Source organism: Ailuropoda melanoleuca, chromosome 10, assembly GCF_002007445.2.
Source record: "Ailuropoda melanoleuca isolate Jingjing chromosome 10, ASM200744v2, whole genome shotgun sequence".
Taxonomy (NCBI): Eukaryota; Metazoa; Chordata; class Mammalia; order Carnivora; family Ursidae; genus Ailuropoda; species Ailuropoda melanoleuca.
Window position 1 is genome coordinate 90,321,023 of NC_048227.1, and position 18,914 is coordinate 90,339,936.

The 18,914-nt window shown below is 37.5% G+C and overlaps 1 protein-coding gene across 4 annotated transcripts in view; it reads right to left on the minus strand.

Moving 5' to 3' along the window:
• Positions 1-18,914, minus strand: part of EPM2A (EPM2A glucan phosphatase, laforin) — a 122,490-nt gene that overhangs the window by 92,032 nt on the left and 11,544 nt on the right. The window contains exons 1-2 of one of the 4 annotated variants that reach the window (XM_034669258.1): positions 15,102-15,121; positions 14,590-14,670 (exon numbers count right to left, since the gene is read on the minus strand). The exons of 1 other annotated variant lie outside the window; for it this stretch is intronic. Coding sequence is in view for 2 of the 3 variants with exons in the window: in XM_034669255.1 (XP_034525146.1) it covers positions 11,498-11,585 (88 nt within the window). In the remaining variant the exon portion in view is untranslated. Of the gene's footprint in view, positions 1-11,497; positions 11,598-12,581; positions 12,631-14,589; positions 14,671-15,101; positions 15,122-18,914 lie in introns of those variants that run through there. 2 more of the 4 variants (XM_034669255.1, XM_034669256.1) reach the window with 2 other exon arrangements.

Sequence of the window (18,914 nt, forward strand, 5' to 3'; positions counted from 1 at the left end):
GCCGAGATGCCCTTCAACAGATGACTGGATTAAGAAGCTGTGGTCCATATATACAATGGAATATTACTCAGCTATCAAAAAGAACGATTTCTCAACATTTGCTGCAACATGGACGGCACTGGAGGAAATAATACTAAGTGAAATAAGTCAAGCAGAGAAAGACAATTATCATATGGTTTCTCTCATCTATGGAACATAAGAACTAGGAAGATCGGTAGGAGAAGAAAGGGATAAAGAAAGGGGGGTTAATCAGAAGGGAGAATGAAGCATGAGAGACTATGGACTGTGACAAACAAACTGAGGGCTTCAGAGGGGAGAGGGTGGGGGAATGGGATAGGCTGGTGATGGGTAGTAAGGAGGGCACGTATTGCATGGTGCACTGGGTGTTNAAGGGCACGTATTGCATGGTGCACTGGGTGTTATACGCAACTAATGAGTCATCGAACTTTACATCAATAACCAGGGATGTACTGTATGGTGACTAACATAATATAATAAAAAAACATTAAAAGGAAATTAGAAAAAGAAGAGCAAAATAAATCCAAGGCAAACTGAAGGAAAGAATAAAGAATGGAAATCAATGAAATTAAAAACAGAAAAACATTAGAGAAAATCAATGAAACAAAGAGCTGGTTTGTTGAAAAGATCATTAAAACTGGCAAAGCTCTAACAAGACTGGCAAAGAAAAGTGACAAAAGGCACAAATTATGAATGAAAGGAAGAAAGGAAGGAAGGAAAAGAGAGAAAAGAAGGGATATCACTATAGACCTTGCAGGCATCAAAAGTATAAGAAAATACTATACACAACAAAACACACATAAATTTAACAAGTTAGACGAAATGTACCATCCTCAAAACCCAAATTACCACAACTCATTTAATATGAAATACATAATTTGACTATCCCTACAACTCTTAAGGATATTGGATACATAATTGTAAACCCCCCCCAAAAAAAGAAATCTCAAAGCCCATGTGGTTTCAATGAACAATTCTACCAAATGCTTAAATAAGAATTAATACCAATTCTATACAATCTTCAACATAGTGCACAGGCGTAAAGATAAAAGAAATAAAGAAAGAAAACTGTACTTATTTGCAGATGACATGATTGTCTATGAAGAAAATCCCAAGGAATCAATAATAATAATTTTTTAAAACCTCCTAGAACAAGAGAGTTTAGCAAGATAAAGATAAGCATGCAAATAAATTGCATTTCTATGTACTAGCAATGAACATTTAGCCATTAAGATTAAATACCATCCACTTAGACATAAATCTAAGAAAAACATGTACACAACTTCTATGCTTAAAACCATAAAATGTGATAAAAGAAATCAAAGAAGACCTAATAAATGGAGAAACATATCATGTTAATGGATTGGAGGACTCAACCTCTACATCTTATACAAAAATTAACTCAAAATGGATTATGGACTCAAATACAAAAGGTGAAACTGTAAATTTTTAGAAAAGCAAATAGGAAAAAAATTCAGTATTCAGAGTTCTAAAACTTCACACTAAAAGCACAATCCAAAAAGGAAAAATTTATAAATTTGATTTCATCAAAAGTATAAATAAACTTTTGTTCTGCAACAGACCTTGCTGGGACAAAAACAAGTTATAGATTAGAAAAAAATGCTGGCAAACCATATACCTCAACAAAGGACTAGTATCTAGAATATTAAAGTACTTTCAAAACTCAATAAAAACTAAACCGATGATCCAATTAGCATATGGGGAAAAAAATAGAAAGTGGCATTTCACCAAAGAGCATATACAGATGGCAAGTAAGTACTTGAAAAGATGTTCAATATCACTTAAGGAAAATACAAATTAAAGCCACAATGAGATAGCACGACACACCTATAAAAATTTTTTGTTTTTATAAAAATAAAAAATTGTGACAACACCAAATGCTGGATACAAGACTGGGAGAAACTGGATAATTAACACATTGCTAATAGGAATGTAAAACAGTACAATCAACCCGGGGAAATATCTGACAATTTCTTTTATAAATCAAACTTGCAAGAACTGTATAACCAACTCTACTCCTGGCATTTATCTCAGAGAAACTAAACTTTTATTTACACAAAAACCTGTAGAATAATTTTTACAGTAGTTTTATTTATTACAGTCAAAACCTAGAAACAACCCAGACATCTTTTAGTGTGCGAATGCTTTAACAAGTTATGATACAACAAACACCACGATTTAGCCATAAAAATGAATGACCTATTGATAAGTGCAACAACCTAGGTGAATCTCCTACAAATTATGCTAAGTGAAAAAATGCCAATCTCAAAAAGTTACATACTCTAGGATTCCATGTATATAACATTCTTGAAATGAAAACATTTATAGAGATAGAAAACAGATTAGTGGTTGCCTGGGTTTCTGGGGTGTGGTGGGGGGGAGGAGGAAAATGGGTGTGGCTATAAAACAGTAACATGGAGCTCCTTGTGGTAATGAAAATGTTACCACTGACAGAAGTAATCAAAGCTACACAGGATCTTTCCCTATTACTTCTAACAACTACATGTAAATAACAATTACCTCAAAATTAAAAGTTTAATAAACAAATCTTGGGTGTTTGTTTTGTTTTGTTTTTTCCGAACAGACTGGAAAATTTTTAGGCTTCCAATTCATTTTCTGATCCATAAGACTGGCTTAAGAGTACAATATATGTAACATACTGTTTAATACCACAGTGATCAATTACGCCTAGAAGCTCAGTTAACTTTTCCAGGTCTCATCTACCTTATAAAAGAGCCAGTTGGCTATGTTGTGACAAGGCTGAAGGAATAACTTTGTGGCAGGGGAATGGGTTGGGGAGGAGAGTAGGTATAAGTGAATTATCTGTCCAGATTGGAGCTGGCCATTGCCAATTATTCATTAGCATTAATTTAAAATACTTAAACATACAAACATCTCACTAAGGTAGGATAAACTAACTGTTATTGGCAGAAAAGTGGGAACGGGTTGATTTAATCAACAATAAATACCTATTTCCTTAGAGCAAATTTGGCCATCATGTTATTTCTTCATCCAGGCAAATTAGGTAAGTTAAAATAAAGTGAATAAATGTGAAGGAATAAGAGGGCTGGTCCCTGACGCTCCAATAAAAACCAGAGAAGAAACTTCAGAATTTAAAAATCAGAACCAACACATTACTTCAAATAGTTTTATAAGTTTGAAAGTTCAAATTAGTTTATTTTTTACATCATCAGAAGTTTTGAAGTTATATTGCATAAGCAAAATCTACTGGTGTGCAGTCCACTTAAAATTTTAATTATTATTCATGTTATTTTATTTGAATCTATCCTCTTTGTTTTAATTACTTTGAGGTTTTCATTTCTAGCACATGAACATAAAATCTGAACCTCACACTTTAATCTCTAATTTTAGCTAGTAATTCACCCAAATCAAATCTCTCTCATGCCCCATCTGCTCCTACCTCAGAAGCTATTGGTGCATAAAGCTGTACAAACATGGCATAATCATTACCAACTCTTTGGTATTTGGATATTCTGTTCTAATGGCAAAAGCAAAACAAAATAAAACACAAAAAAATCTTTTTGTTCAACTGACTGCCTCTTTAAAAGAGTGGATCCTGTTCCAATTGAGCATTTTGATAAATTGCAATATGCAATGGTGGAAAATAGCTGAGTTGGGGGCTAGTGAAGGGAGACAGCTGAACTGCTTTGTAGACTAGGGGACTCAGATGCAACCAAGGAAAGAGAGGATGGGGAAATAAGATGTGAAGATTAAGAAGAAGGAACGGTATGATGGAGAAAGAGGAAAGAGAAGAGAGGATTCAGCTAGTAAACTACATTGGTGAAGCAGATAATCAAAACAAGCTGGTCAGAACACCAAAGAGCAGGTAAAGGCCAACATTTTAATATATAATTTGAAGTTGTCTGCCCTTCTGTTATATCCTCTCTTCTCCTCTTCCCCAACTCCCAATATAACCTCCTACACTCACACAAATTTCTTGTGTGGAGAGAGAGAAGATATTCCACTAATAAAAATTTATTTAAAAACTGGATTCCTTGCCTACATTGACTTGATGTAGAACAGGGCAGCCTAAACGGGGCCACAAGAAGGTGCATCTGCTAAGCAGAGCAGAAGCAGGAAGGCAAAGTCAAGGATGACCATGAGGATGTAAGCCTTTGTTGCTCACACAGGCATCTCAGAGAGGTTCCAGTCTCCCAAATCTATAGGAAAAGTGACTAATTACATATATATATGAATAAATATATTCTGCACACACACCCAGAATGAAGTGTTAAGAAATAAAACAATGAGCTCTAATAAGAAAATGATAAATAATACAAGACTTACATAGAACATTTTTATTTACAAGATTTTCACCTTATTTCATTAAAGAAATGCACAAATCTTAAATGAAAAATCTAAGTAGACAACACTTCCTACTAATGCCAAAAACAATGTTATTTGGCTAATGAAAACTAGGAAATCAATGACTACACAGGGATATGAAGAAAATTCTATACTAACTCAGGCAGGTGGACAAAGCCCCGTTCCTGTATAATAGCACTGCACTAAAATAATGGGAGGTTTATATAGTTAAGAGTGCCATGCCTAGAGTTAAAGCTGAAATAACTCCTAAGAAAAATCCAGTACAAAACAACCCAACAAATTTGGGAAGAGCTCTGAGAGTTTTGATTAAAAATAATAATAACTACAAACACAAATAAGTGGCCCACTTAGCAATGATAAAAACAGAAATTAGACTCAGAGAGAACAAGGCTTTTCTACAGATATGAAAATATTACTTGTTAAGGGGGCTAGAGTTTGGAGGACCAGAAAGAAAATATCAAACGTGACAGGATGATTATGGTAATGAATCAAACACCTGGCTCAGATGTGTGTGTGTGTGTGTGTGCACATGCAAGTGTGCATGCATGCACTTGCGTATATATGTGTATGTGTCTTTGTGATTGTCTTTCAAAATAGAAGACTAATGATTCATGCTGATTGCTATTTTTATGGAAAATAGGAAGTTGAAATGTGGGATACATAAACATCATCCTTTCAGTACCTCTGGACATAGAAACTTACCTAACCCCTTAGTCAAAAATGAACCACTCAGCCTAAGACAATTATTTGATGGAACTCCAAGTCAGCGGGCTCATACCTTTGTATATAATAGGTCTGGCCTCATTTGTTCTCATTAATAATTAGACTTAAGACCTTTCATATATGCTTCAGTTTCTATGAGATAATCAACAAAAGTCCTGGAGACAGTTGTTTGGTAGGCAAGTATGATGTGCTGGTCCTCTCAAAGGTGAGCTTGCAGTGTGCAAAAAGGGGAACAGCAGGAGTGATTAATAAAGCTTAACCTTGGACCCACTCTCTATCAAGCCTCCAGAGGAGATCTTTTAAGTAAAACTCCTAGAAGAACCTTGATCAGTTCCAGCTAACAATTCTAAGAAAAAAAATTAACACCTGCCAACCATACAGAGCAGAAAACATTAGAAGGGGAAATTTCCATGATTACAGAAAGATACGGGTAAAATGCATCAAGCTAGGTTGAAAAAATATAAAAGGGGAAAAAAAAACAGAAAAAGAAAAATTCAAAAGTTCTTTTCTTAAAAGATTTACTAATATGTAATATCTTCATTGTTATGAACTAAATTATGTTTCCCCCAAATTTGTACACTGAAGCTCCAAACCCCAATGTGGATTCTATCTAGATATAGGGCCTCTAGGGAGGTAATTACGGTTAAATGAGATCATAAGGGTGAGGCCCTAATCCAATAGGACTGGTGTCTTTACAAAAAGGGGAAGGGACACCAGAGATATCTCTCCATGCAGGCCTAGAAGAAAGACCACACGAGGACACAATGAGAAGGCATTCACTGGCAAGCCAGAAGGAGTTCCCACCGGAAACCAAATTTGATGGCTCTCTGATCTGGGACTTCCAGCTTCCAGAACTGTGACAAAATAAATTTTTGTCATTTGTCACCAGTCTATAACATTCTGCTATAGCAGCCCAAGCAGACTAATGCACCCATATATACACAAAATAGTCTGGAGTTTAATCCAGTTCATATCCAAGTATAATTAAGTGCTTACGTATCCAGTCCTGTGGTAAAGTGAGGTTGACAACTGAAATCTAAAACATGATTCCCACCATGAACGAACCCTTGTTCATTAAACAAAGGTTACACGAAGCAATTAATGAATGAAACAAAGCTGCCTTAAATGATCAAAATAATTGTAAAACCATATGATAAAATTCTAACACATAAACAAAATATTCTAAAATGGCAAATGGGCTTCCTTTCCGATGCCATTTTCAACGTATGGTGACTGGAATGTTATCTTGAAAATAACAGAGGGTACAGCAACGTATAAATGAGTATGATTCAAGGCAGGAAACAGATAATAGCAACAAATCTGTTTATTCCATTGGGTAGAGTGACAACCTAATATAAAGTTATTGTGGGTTCATATTACTTACCAAATTCTAAAGCATGCATTGTAAAAACAACTGACTTGCAAAAGCAGAGAATCGGTTCCCACTTCTCTAGCCATTGTTTAAGAAGTCAGATTTTTTTTTAATGTGGAAGATTTATATTAATTAGTGATTCATGATGACACACACATCTGAAAATGGGAAGCATCTCAAGGATTGAGGCATCACTTGAAAAGTATCCCAAATAATGGCATAACCAGGAAATTATACTTCTATTTAAAATTAAATACAATAACAGAGCTCTCCTTATATAATTTTTAGAGAAAATCTGAAACTTAGATTATTCTTGTTAGGCTTGATTCAAAGCACCAAGAATGAATTATTAATAACTCATTCGATGTGACGATAGTTAAGAGCAAAGCCAAAAGATTTGACCATCTGATTTGAAGTGATCGAATCTTCTGGTAGCTAATTATGCCATGACTCAAGGGATTAAAGAAGAAGATCGGCATATTAAAATGCTCCATCTCTGCATAATTGGATATATTTGCTGGATAATGCATTTCCTTTTTATGTCACATGCAGAGATGTTTATTTATGTGTTTAATAAATGTTTGTTTAATTGCTCTCATAATTTTTAATGTTGATTTTCCCACTGTCATTTAAACAATTTTTATGGTAGTGTCTAGATTTTTGTTGTTTTTATACTGGCAGGGCATTTTTTCTCTCCATAGCACTCCTAGAATTGACTAGAAATTCCACTGTGTTTCATCATCTGAACATAAATCCAAGTCACACTCCAAAAATAGATAAAGCATCTATATTAGTATTAAACTCACTACATGAAGAAAATGCTTCCAACCAGATTTCACTACTTCATTTTTCATACCTTCACACCCACTACAAAAGCCCCCCATATCACCTACCTTTGTGTACTTTACGCCAAACAATGCAGAGCAGAAGGTGATAACCTTCCCCAGCCTCTGTATCTCAAAGAGTGTGTACATTTAGATGCAAAGAACACAAAATAATCCTATTCATCCCAGGAACTCCTAAGAACATTGAGGGTTATTTCACATTTAACCTCTTCCTAACCAGGCAGACACACATTTCAGCAGTTTCACAGTAAGTAAATATTTTGTCATAAAATCTCTCTTCAATTAAGATTATCTAGAATGTGAAACAAGTGGTTTAATAAAGCATTCCCTTGAACTGACCTAGTTCTGAAGTGAAAACCATCTCTAATGGCTTTATGACTTGGTTTCTCCCACAGCACAGATATTTTTTGATATGACAGAGCTCATGCAAACATCATGTAGGCACCACTCTAGTTACTAGAAATTAGAAATGCACGGCTAATTGAAATAGAGAATAGAGTGGTCAGATATAGTTTTTAAAGACCAAATTGTTTCTGAAACTGATAAGCCATATTGTTTCCAACCCTTTTAACGAGACATTATAGGCTGTAAAAAAATAAAAGATGACCGGTCAGTCAGAAAGATTATCTTAAAAGTTACTACAGCCATAAACTACATAGGTAAAGAGACAGCTGAAGAAGGATTTTGCTTGTCTCAGGACTTTGTCTGATGCAACGAACACAAAATCTGACCAACAGTGACTTCGAGAGTACGGGTCTATCTCTCTCATCACCAGAAGTGTAAAGCCTGGCAGCCCCGAACTGATGCAATACCAAGTGCTTTCTAAACGTCTGCTTTGCCATCCTTCACACATTGACCTTGTTGTCATACTTGTCACCTCATGTTCAAAGGGTGACCTCTAGACATCATGTCTGGACACTCCACTTCCTAGCCATGAAAAAGGACGAAGAATCTCTGTTCCTCTTCGTGAGGAAAGTGAAAGCTTTCCTGGGAACCTCACATAAAAGACTTCTTACATCTCATTAGCCAGAACTAGGTGACACAGCCATCCTTAGACCAGTTGCTAGCCCAAGGGAATAAGGGCACCACACAGATTAAAGCAATAATGATCCGCACAGATTACAGCAATAATGATCCGTCCCCAGTGCTACCAAAACAAATCAGGATTCTGTTAGGCAAGGAAAGTGAGGGGGGAAACAAATGCTAATTAGGCCTCCGATGGTGATTATGATAGGTCTGACCATGTCATCTTCCTCCAGCAAGCCATTTTAGAGGAGAAACCACATTCTGTAAGTATCACGGCTCTACCAGATTTCATTCAAAAGTTCTCAATGCCTTAAATGTGAATTGTAAAGTATTTTTAAATAAATCAACAGTGAAACTAAAATCATTTTTTAAAGATTTTTATTTATTTGACAGAGAGGGGGAGAGAGAGAACACAAGTTGGGGGGAGGCAGCAGGCAGCAGGCAGAGGGAGAAGCAGGCTCCCCGCTGAGCAGAGAGTCCAATGCTGGGCTTGATCCCAGGACCCTGGAATCATGACCTGAGCTGAAGGCAGACACTTAACTGACTGAACCACCCAGGTGCCCCTAAAACCAGTTTTTTGAAGATTTATTTATTTATTTTAGAGAGTGTGTGTGTGTGCAGGGGCGCGTGTGCAAGTGTGGGGAAGGGCAGAGGGAGGGGGTAAGAATCCCAAGCGGACTCCTCCAAAGAGTGCAGAGCCCAAGTGCGGCTTAATCTCAGGACCCTGAGATCATGAGTAGAGCCAAAACCAAGAGTCGAATACTTAACCGACTGAGCCACCCAGGTGCCCCAAAACTAAAAGCATTTTAATGTACTTTACACTCTGGAAAACTGCACAATAGGCAGAACAGATTATTCGTCTAGTTCCTGGTATGTTCGGTTTGTAGAATCTCTTTACTGTACAGAAAATCTCCTCCTTCCATTTCTAGCCATAAACCTCCCCCAAGCCTCCACTTCCAGTTTTCCTGTGGGCTGCCCGCCATCGTCTCTTATAACCTTATCTTTCCCCTGACTGGCCCTGTCCTCACCAAATATACCCTCCTTCAATGTTGATTCTTCAGGGCACTACGATTTGAAATCTGCCCTCAACGCTCCACTGAAAAAACTTGAAATGAAGTCATCTCCTGTCAGATTGATTTTTCATCTTTCTTTACCTGCCTGCAGCATTTAAAGATAGTGACCACTCTCTGTTAAATCTTCCCCCTGTTGGCTCCATAATACTCCTCTTCTAGAAGACAGTCTACTAGAGCAATTACGCATGGGCTTACAATCCAGACTGGGACTCCACTCCAAGCTCTACCGCTTCCTGTCTGTAAACAGTAATGAGACATTCATTTAAGCAATCTGTGCCTCCATTGTCTCATTTCTGGAAAAGGAATCCTAGTACTATCTACTTCGCAGGGTTGTTGGAAGGGAATTCTATTAGATAATCCATTTAAAGGATTTAACAGAGGACCTCCCACAGCTGGCGTTTGGTAAGAACTCATAACTACTATTATTCCTCTCTTATATTTCTTCCAGTCCTTCTTGTCTATTTGCAAACTGTACACTGACTTACAAAACTGGTATATCCCAAAATGAGCTCAAATTGTGTCAACAAGAGCTTTTTTAGACCTGTGTGTTTCAAGACAAGACTACAGTAACAGTAACTCCATGTGGGCTCATGTTCCGAAGACAAAGCCCCTGATTTTTTTGACAACTCACCTACGTTATAAATTCTGACCAATTTCTGCCCAAACCATGCCAGCTTCTCCCTAAAACCAAAACTAACTGAAACTCCCAAATCTTTTCACTTTGAATTGTTCTCAAGGAAAATTTCTCTAGTTCTCTATTTTTATACAATAACTTATTCAGGCAAATACAAGACGTGACTTTTATTTTCTTCTTGGTTTATTCCTCCTTTGAGGACTTCATATTTTGAATAATGCTTCTCTCAAACAAAATAGCCACTATCTCTCCCAGTTATCTATTATCAGGAAATTTGATAAGCATGCCTCCTAAATTACTGATAAGATTTAGCAGGAAAAGATCTAGAATAAAGTGAGTGTAAAAAGCCACTTGCACTCACCCTCTTTTCTACTGGTTCATCAATCTGGGCACATTAGGCTCAGTTGTTCAACTTGCATGAATCCATCTAACTAACCTACTAGCCAGCCGCTACTTTCTAATTTGTGGACCAAAAAATCGGGAGATTGTTCTAAAATACTTTACTGAAACTAAGATGCACTGTTCCTCCATTTTTCTCCTTATACAAATCAGGACTGTTATTTGATGAGGTAAGACTTCTAAAGCAAATTTAAAGCTACTTAAAAATATGTTAATGACGGTGAAATATCAGGGTTCTTTTTTTACTTTTTGCGGGTCATAAGTCCCTTTGAGAATCAGTGCAAGGCTACGGATAATCTTCCTCAAAAAAACTGTTTCAGGGGCGCCTGGGTGGCACAGCGGTTAAGCGTCTGCCTTCGGCTCAGGGCGTGATTCCGGCGTTACGGGATCGAGCCCCACATCAGGCTCCTCCGCTACGAGCCTGCTTCTTCCTCTCCCACTCCCCCTGCTTGTGTTCCCTCTCTCACTGGTTGTCTCTATCTCTGTCAGATAAATAAATAAAATCTTTAGAAAAAAAAACAAAACAAAAAAAAACAAAAAAACTGTTTCAATACTCATGCACACAGGGCATACACCTTATCATTATTATGCATACTAGAAAAAAGGAATTGTGCTTTATAATTACGGCCATCAGAGAAAGAGATGAAATTTTCATTAACTTATCAAGTTTAGACAACCATCTTTTTTTTTAATTTATTCTTTTTTTCCTCCCTGAAAACAGCAAAGACTTACTTGGCACAAAATTAAAATTTGCTATCAAATACCACCATTTAAAAATGAAGATTTCTCTATCTACATCAGGTTTTATAAACAGCCTAATTTTTTCAAAGCAGCTACTTTCTCTTGTATAGAACGCAGTAATTGCAGCCATTTAAAAATCATATCAACGGTCCCCTTACAAGTGAAAACTAGCATTCCATTATGTTGCTAAGGAATTTTTATTTTTTCCGTGCAACGGGACAAGACGACTCTAGTAGACCTAGCCCACCACTTTCATTGAAGCCTCAGTATCAACACAAGTCAGCAAGGAATCACTTACCAAGCTTTATAAGGGTACTTGTCTTAAACTCATCTTGTAGAATTAATTCTCTAAGAAATTCTGGCACAGTTAACTGATAGGGAGCCATGACAAAGTGTTTCTGAAACATATCATAGACATCAAAAGAATCAGTATAACAACTTTATGATCTTACAATACAAAGGATAAAATAAATAAGCATCCATGGTATTATCCGTTGAACTGTCTACGTGAGTTTACTGAACAAAATAATTGTGAAAGCATTCACCACAAAAGCCAGTGGCAAGATTTTCGCAGGTGATTTTTAATTGGTTTTAATTACCTACATTAAAGTAATTTGCTTACATCTGAGCAAAATTAAGCTATCTAACACTTCTTCCCAAACAAAGCAGAAGTTCTGGATAAACTGAGGTCTTCGGGTGGTTGTCCTCACATTTATGTGATTAAATCTTTTTTAAATGGATGGTAACTGTTTTTCAGAATTGTTTTGGGAGATAGGGAGTGCACAGGATAAGAAAGTGGAAAGATACGGTTGGGAAAGAATGAGATTGCGATTGAACTCTTTGAGATATAGACAAACTACAGAATTAGAGTACAAGTGAAATACTGCCACCCAGTGGAATTATAACATACATAAAATCTTCAAATTTGGAAAGATTGGAAGAATTTCCTATCGATTTTCAATTGGAATGATAGAGCTTAATAATTTTCAAAGTACTTTCAAGTACATTACTCCTCAAAAATAAAATCCAGTGGTAGAGAGAGCAGTTGTGTGAGTACATCTTTTCCCAAGTCTGAGGTTCTAGTCAATTAAATGACTTGACAGAGTCCTATGCATATTCAGCAGCAAAGCAAACACTGGAGCCCAAGGCCCCGGGCTCCCGGTTCGCTGCTGCTTCCACCCGGCAGCCCATCCTAAGGAGCCTTCGACTGCTCTCATCTAGACACTGTATTTCCAAGAGGAGAAAACAGGGACTCAAAAATTATCACAGCTTCTCAAACATTTCCAAGTGGTCTCAGGAACACAGCTTGATGTAGTACTCTACCACCACGAAAATTCTTTAAAGATTTGTATTCTTCTTTTAAAAATTCCTGTGAGGGGCACCTGGGTGGCTCAGTCGGTTAGGCGTCTGCCTTCGGCTCAGGTCATGATCTTAGGGTCCTGGGATCCAGCCCTGCATCGGGCTCCCTGGTCTGTGGAGAGCCTGCTTCTCCCTCTACCTCTGTCTGACGCTCCCCTGCTTGTGCTCGCTCTGTCAAATAGACAAATAAAATCTAAAAATATATAAATACATACATACATATATAAATATTCCTGTGAGGTTGTGTTCTATTCTATATCACATGTCTTCTTCAATTTGAAATAATGGGTTTTTTTTCCCTCAAATACCTTTTAGAAAAAATGCTGCTTTAAGACAATGATGCATTTCTATGCTGGGCTACAAACTCACAAGTCCAGAACCATACTGAAGATGGGATCACAGAGGGTATGAGTATACCAATGTGAGACATCTGGAAAGTGCCTTGCTCGAGTTCATTCATTCATCAAGTATTTAATGAACACCTGCCAAACGCTAGGCATTGTTTTAGATCCTAGGACATGCTATGATACTAAACACACAAGTCATCAGGTAGCACAGAAAAGCAAAGGTTTACTTCTTGCCCATGCTAGAGTTCAATGTAGACTGGCTTAGTAAGGGCCGTTCTTCACATTTTCATCATCTTCACGCTGGGACCATCAGACAGAGCAGTCACTATTTGGAACATCAATAGTAATCTCTTGGCAGAGAGAAAAGAGTGCAGCAAAGCAACAGGAAGTGACATACATCATTTCCTCTTACATTTTATTGACCAAAATAAGCCATATGACAAAGATTTTCTTCTTCGATAGGGCAAAGAAGAATAATCCATCCACAGGGAGAGGATGTGGACATTGGTAAATAATAGCAGTATGTCACACCCCAACTTTTCCAAATATGCTGAGGAAAGGTGGTTCTAGGTAACATAGAGGAAAAAAGTAAGATCTCTCAGTATATCAGATGGGAACTCAAGCAATTTTACTTAAATGTTAAAAGAAAGGGTTATCATAGAAGGCTAGAGGACTTGGAATGTGTAGGCATCAGATGTGTGAGATATACATGAGGATGTATTAAACAAGTAGACAGAAAGGTACTTAGAATGTTTATAATTTTGACTTATGGCTCTAAGCCCCAGTATTGACATAGCATTTTATCAATGTAAATTCATGAAAGTTGGGGTATCGGGGTGGCTCAGTTGGTTAAGCGTCCGCCTTGGACTCAGGTCATGATCCCAGGGTCCTGGAATTGAGCCCTGCATTGGGCTCCTTGCTTGGCCAGGAGTCTGGTTCTCCCTCTCCCCTTGCCCCTCCCCCCTGTTGTGCTCTCTCACTCGCTTGCTCTGTCTTTCAAATAAATAAAATCTTTAAAAAAAAAAATTCATGAAAGTTGCCTTTGTCTAATGAAGGATACCACATCTGATCAGAAGCCACAAGTCAGGGTTGCTTAATGTACATATAAATAAAACTATAGCCACGTACGTGGGGGCATCAGAGCCAAATGTACACAAATTATATCTAGGATCAACACATTAGAGTTGCCTAACTTAAATCTATATAAAAGTCACAAGCGGTTGAGTGGAGGCAATAGAGGCAGCATATGCACTCATCATATATATGACCAAACCACGTGAACTCACTAAACTCCGTGCTATTTTCATAGCTCAGGAAGACATACTCCAGCTGGAGGGGTAAATACTATTCCTTCCCTCTGCTAATGCTGGAAGGTTAAGTCTCTGACCAGGGGCTCTAATGAAAGCCTTCATACTGAATCCAATCAACTCTAATGGCCTCAGCAGCTGCCGGAAAAAAAGAAAGGGATCTTTCCTACAATCCCACTAATGGACCATGACAGACACCCCATGGAGATTAGGATACTAATCCTCTGTATCCCTAATCCAAAGAAATAGGTATGTGCATGTGTGAGTGTTGTGCATTAATCAAGTTTGGTTTGGATACACCCAATAACTTTACATTGTATAATCATTTGTTGTATTTAAAGATTATATAATAAATATAAGTTATTTGAAGAACCTACCTCTGATTGGTTTTCATGTTACTCCACCAAAGCCAACGGAATACTGAAGCATGGTTCACTGCAGACCTAAGACTGTCACAACTGTGACAGTGAAATCAAAGAAAAGGGCAAGACACTATCAAAGAGTTGCATGAAATGGTAGGGGAAAATAAGCGTCTGGGTGGCTGAAACTCAGACTGTTTTCAGGAAGTGGCAGAAGTGCAGACAGAAGTGCGCAATCGTGAGGAAGCTCCAAGGTCATAGTAAGAAGGTTAGATTTATTTTATAGGAAATAAGAACTCATCAAAGAATTTTTAATTGCACATGTGACATTACCCAATCTGTATTTTAGAAAGATAATTCTGGTAGCGGCGTGGAGGAAGGATTGAATAGAGAAAGGGCACAAAGGAGTTAGATCACGTAAAAGGCCACTGATATGCCAAGGAACCAAACCATAACAGAGGCAGCAGGATGAAAATAAAAAGAGGTAGTTGGGGGTAGGGTGGAAGGAGAACTGAAATATTTCAACTTACAGAATCTCTTACAGTGACCTCCCAAACCAGCTGGTTATCAAAAGCACCTGGGGAAACTATAAAATTCTTATTCCCTGGCCAATCCCAGAACTATTAAATCAAAATCTCTTAAGGATGTGGACTAGGAAATGCTTGGCATACCTCAAGGATTCATCACGCAATCAGCTCAGCCTAAGAAGTTATGCTTCCACATATGTAAGTGATTGAGATAATGTTTTTAAATCAGAAACACAGAAAAAAAAAAGCTTTGTGAAGATTGCTCCGTAGCTGAGGTTTTGATATATTGAGTTTACAGTACTTACAGGACATCCAGATGAAAAAGTCTTATAGACAGTAGACTGTATCAGTCCAGAAGAGAGCTTAGAGCTAGGGCTATATCATCACAAGATCAGAGACAATTCTTTCAAAGGAAGAATGTAGTTTAAGATAAGAGGTGATCTGAGGAAAGAGGCTCATAGAGCACTTAAACTTAATAGTGCACAGAAAGATGAACTTGGTAATAGTAGGGTTGGCCAAGGAAGAGAAATGTACCTAACAGATAATTCCATTAAATCACCATTAAACCATTATGCCTTACTTGTTTATAGCAAAGTAAAGTACCATACAAAAGCAATTCATGCATTTCAAGGTAAAGGCTTCAATGTTCAGCCCAAGTTAGGTATGTCAGTGGCCTACCCTAGTCTCCTACTGTCCATTCAAGTATTATCTGTATAGCCACCAGGCATAGGTTTTTAAAAAACATGGGATCTTACAATGCAGCAACTGAAAGGCAAATAACCCAATTAAAGATGGACAGATATAAATACATATTTATTTCTCCAAGAAGATACATTCACACATGAGTATCCCTTGGTTGACATATGGCCAATAGGCACATGAAAAGAGGTTCAACATTATCTATCAGTTATCAGAGAAATGCAAATCAAGACCATAATGAGATACTTCACATCCCCTGGGATGGTTAAAATTGAAAATACAGGGGCACCTGGGTAGCACAGTCATTAAGCGTCTGCCTTCGGCTCAGGGCATGATCCTGGCATTCTGGGATCGAGCCCCACATCAGGCTCCTCCGCTAGGAGCCTGCTTCTTCCTCTCCCACTCCCCCTGCTTGTGTTCCCTCTCTCGCTGGCTGTCTCTATCTCTATCAAATAAATAAATAAAATCTTTAAAAAAAAATTGAAAATACAGGCAATAACAAGTGTTGTGAAGGATATGGAGAAACTGAAGCTCTCATGCAGTGTTGGTGGGAATATAAAATGATAGTCACTTTGGAAAACAGTTCCTCGGATGATAAACCATGGAGTTACCATGAATCAGCAATTCCACTTCTGGATATACACCCAAAAGAAGTGAAAACAAACAAACAAATAAATAAAAAGATGTGGGGGCGCCTGGGTAGCGCAGTCGTTAAGCGTCTGCCTTCGGCTCAGGGCGTGATCCTGATGTTGTGGGATCGAGCCCCACATCAGGCTCCTCCTCTGGGAGCCTGCTTCTTCCTCTCCCACTCCTGCTTGTGTTCCCTCTCTAGCTGGCTGTCTCTCTGTCAAGTAAATAAATAAAAATCTTTAAAAAAAAAAAAAAAGATGTGAAAACATGTCTCGGCAAAAGTTCATAGCAGCATTATTCAAAAAGTGAAAATAACCCATGTCCATCGACTGATGAACGAATAAATGGAATATGGTATACCATACAATGAATTATTACTCAGCAATAAAAGTATGAATGAAGCATGTATAGCCAGTTACAAGGAGCCACATGTTGCATGGTTCCATTTATACAAAATATTCAGACTAGACAAATTCATAGATATTAGAAGTACATTACTACATTTGCCAGAGGATGGGGGAGGGAGAAATGGGGATTGATTAGTAATGAATACAGAATTTCCTTTTGGAGTGGTGAAGATGTTGGATAATTCACGTTGACTTTGTGAATATACTAAAAACCATTCAGTTTTATGCTTTAAAGGGGCGAACTTTATGACATGTGAATTGTATCTCGATAGAACTCTTAAAAATACAGATTTCCAGGCTCCATCTTTGGAGATTCTGTTAAGTCTGTGATTGACTCAAGGATACCTATTCTGCATGTTTAAAAAGCTCACCAGGTGACCCTAATGCTCAATCAGGTCAGGGAATCAGTGGTGTATCTAAGAAATTCGCTAGAGAGTTACCCGAGTCACATTTGAAGAAAAAGAAAAGATGTCAACAGCAGTGGTCCAAATAACAAAGCAGTGAGATGAGGGTGACCCTGCCCCAGTCTTCCAGGCCTCAAGAGAGAAGGCCCTACTCACCACCCCATAAGCGCTGCCCCCCTGCTTCCTGCAGTCCCCATCCCCACCTTCCTCACCAGCTGGCCCCCAGCACTGTCCCTCAGCATTCCTCTCCCAAAAACCCTACAGTTCAGCCACCCATCACCACAAAAGGCTTAAACACTTAAATGCCTTTGAGCCCCCAGACTCTGGCTTTTCCCTTGTCACTTTAATAAAACCAGGATTCTCACTCAGAAGATCAAGTCAAAGCACCAATTTCCTCTTGGATTCACATCAGACAGATCTTTAAGAATGATTGTGTTGTTTTTATTTTCATAATTACAGAAAAAAAAAAAACACGAAAGAAGATCTTGCTTTTCTTTAAATACCAAGTTTAAAATACTGTCCCCTCCACAAAGACTTCCTCAACCCCTCTCCCACTCCTGATGACAGGGACGAACTTCTTCCACCCCTGCATATAGATTTTCAGATTTCTGTTATAGTCCTTCCTTGATGATGTCTTTTTTTTTCTCAGCTAGAATGTAAATCTCTTAAACTCAAGAGCTGTGAATTTTTCACCGTTGTTTCCCAGCACTTACCACAATGCCAGGTGGATAACTGAGCCTCATAACTGTGTGTAAAATGAGTTGAACAGATGAATCAAATACCTATTCTGATTTCTTAGGGTTTTTACCTAAACGAGGAAAGGAAAATTATAGACACTCTTTCTCAATGGCTAATACCAAAATAAGGTTTTAAACAATAATAAAATGTGAGCTTTAATGAAACTAATACATTTTTATTTTCATGGCATTTTCTTCACCTTTTTGATAGCAGAGTACCCAAAAGAGTTCCCTTTTTTAAAGTTTGATTTGGGTTATATCTTTACACATTCCTCACACCTAATTAGATTGATTCACTAATGAATTCTAAGTGCATCTCTCTGAAAAATAATAAAACCTATTCAACCACAATCAAAAGACATCATCAAGTGAAAATCGCAGATTCAAATTTCTAAACAGATTAAGTAAGTGAAGAAAAGCCTTTGCAAAAATGTATACACAGCTCAGGAGTAAACTGCTTTTCTAATAAAATTTTTATGGAATGCCCCTTCATTACAAATAAATGTGAAGTATCACCAAAAAATGATAAGCATAAATAAGCCAATGACAAAATATTGTCAATATTTTTAATACAAAATAATTATTACTTCCATTTACAAAGAATGTTCACATGTATTAGCTCAATGCTTTCTCATAATTATTCTGAACTAGTAACTGTTAAAGCAACGCTTTAAACCAATGTCTTCTTGTATTCAACATTCAGAATTTGCACAACCTCAGAATTCAGTAGATGATATTTAGAATAGTTCCAAATCTAAGATCATGGAAATAACAGTGTAACCCCCAAATACAGTCTTCTGTGTATGGGAGTTCAAAATTTCTCCAATTCTGTAATTATTCTAGGTAATGGTTGTCACGCTCATCAAATAGCTAGATTTTTAGTGATTTCAATCAATGAAGAAGGTAATAAATTGGTAATTTATGACATAAGACATGAAT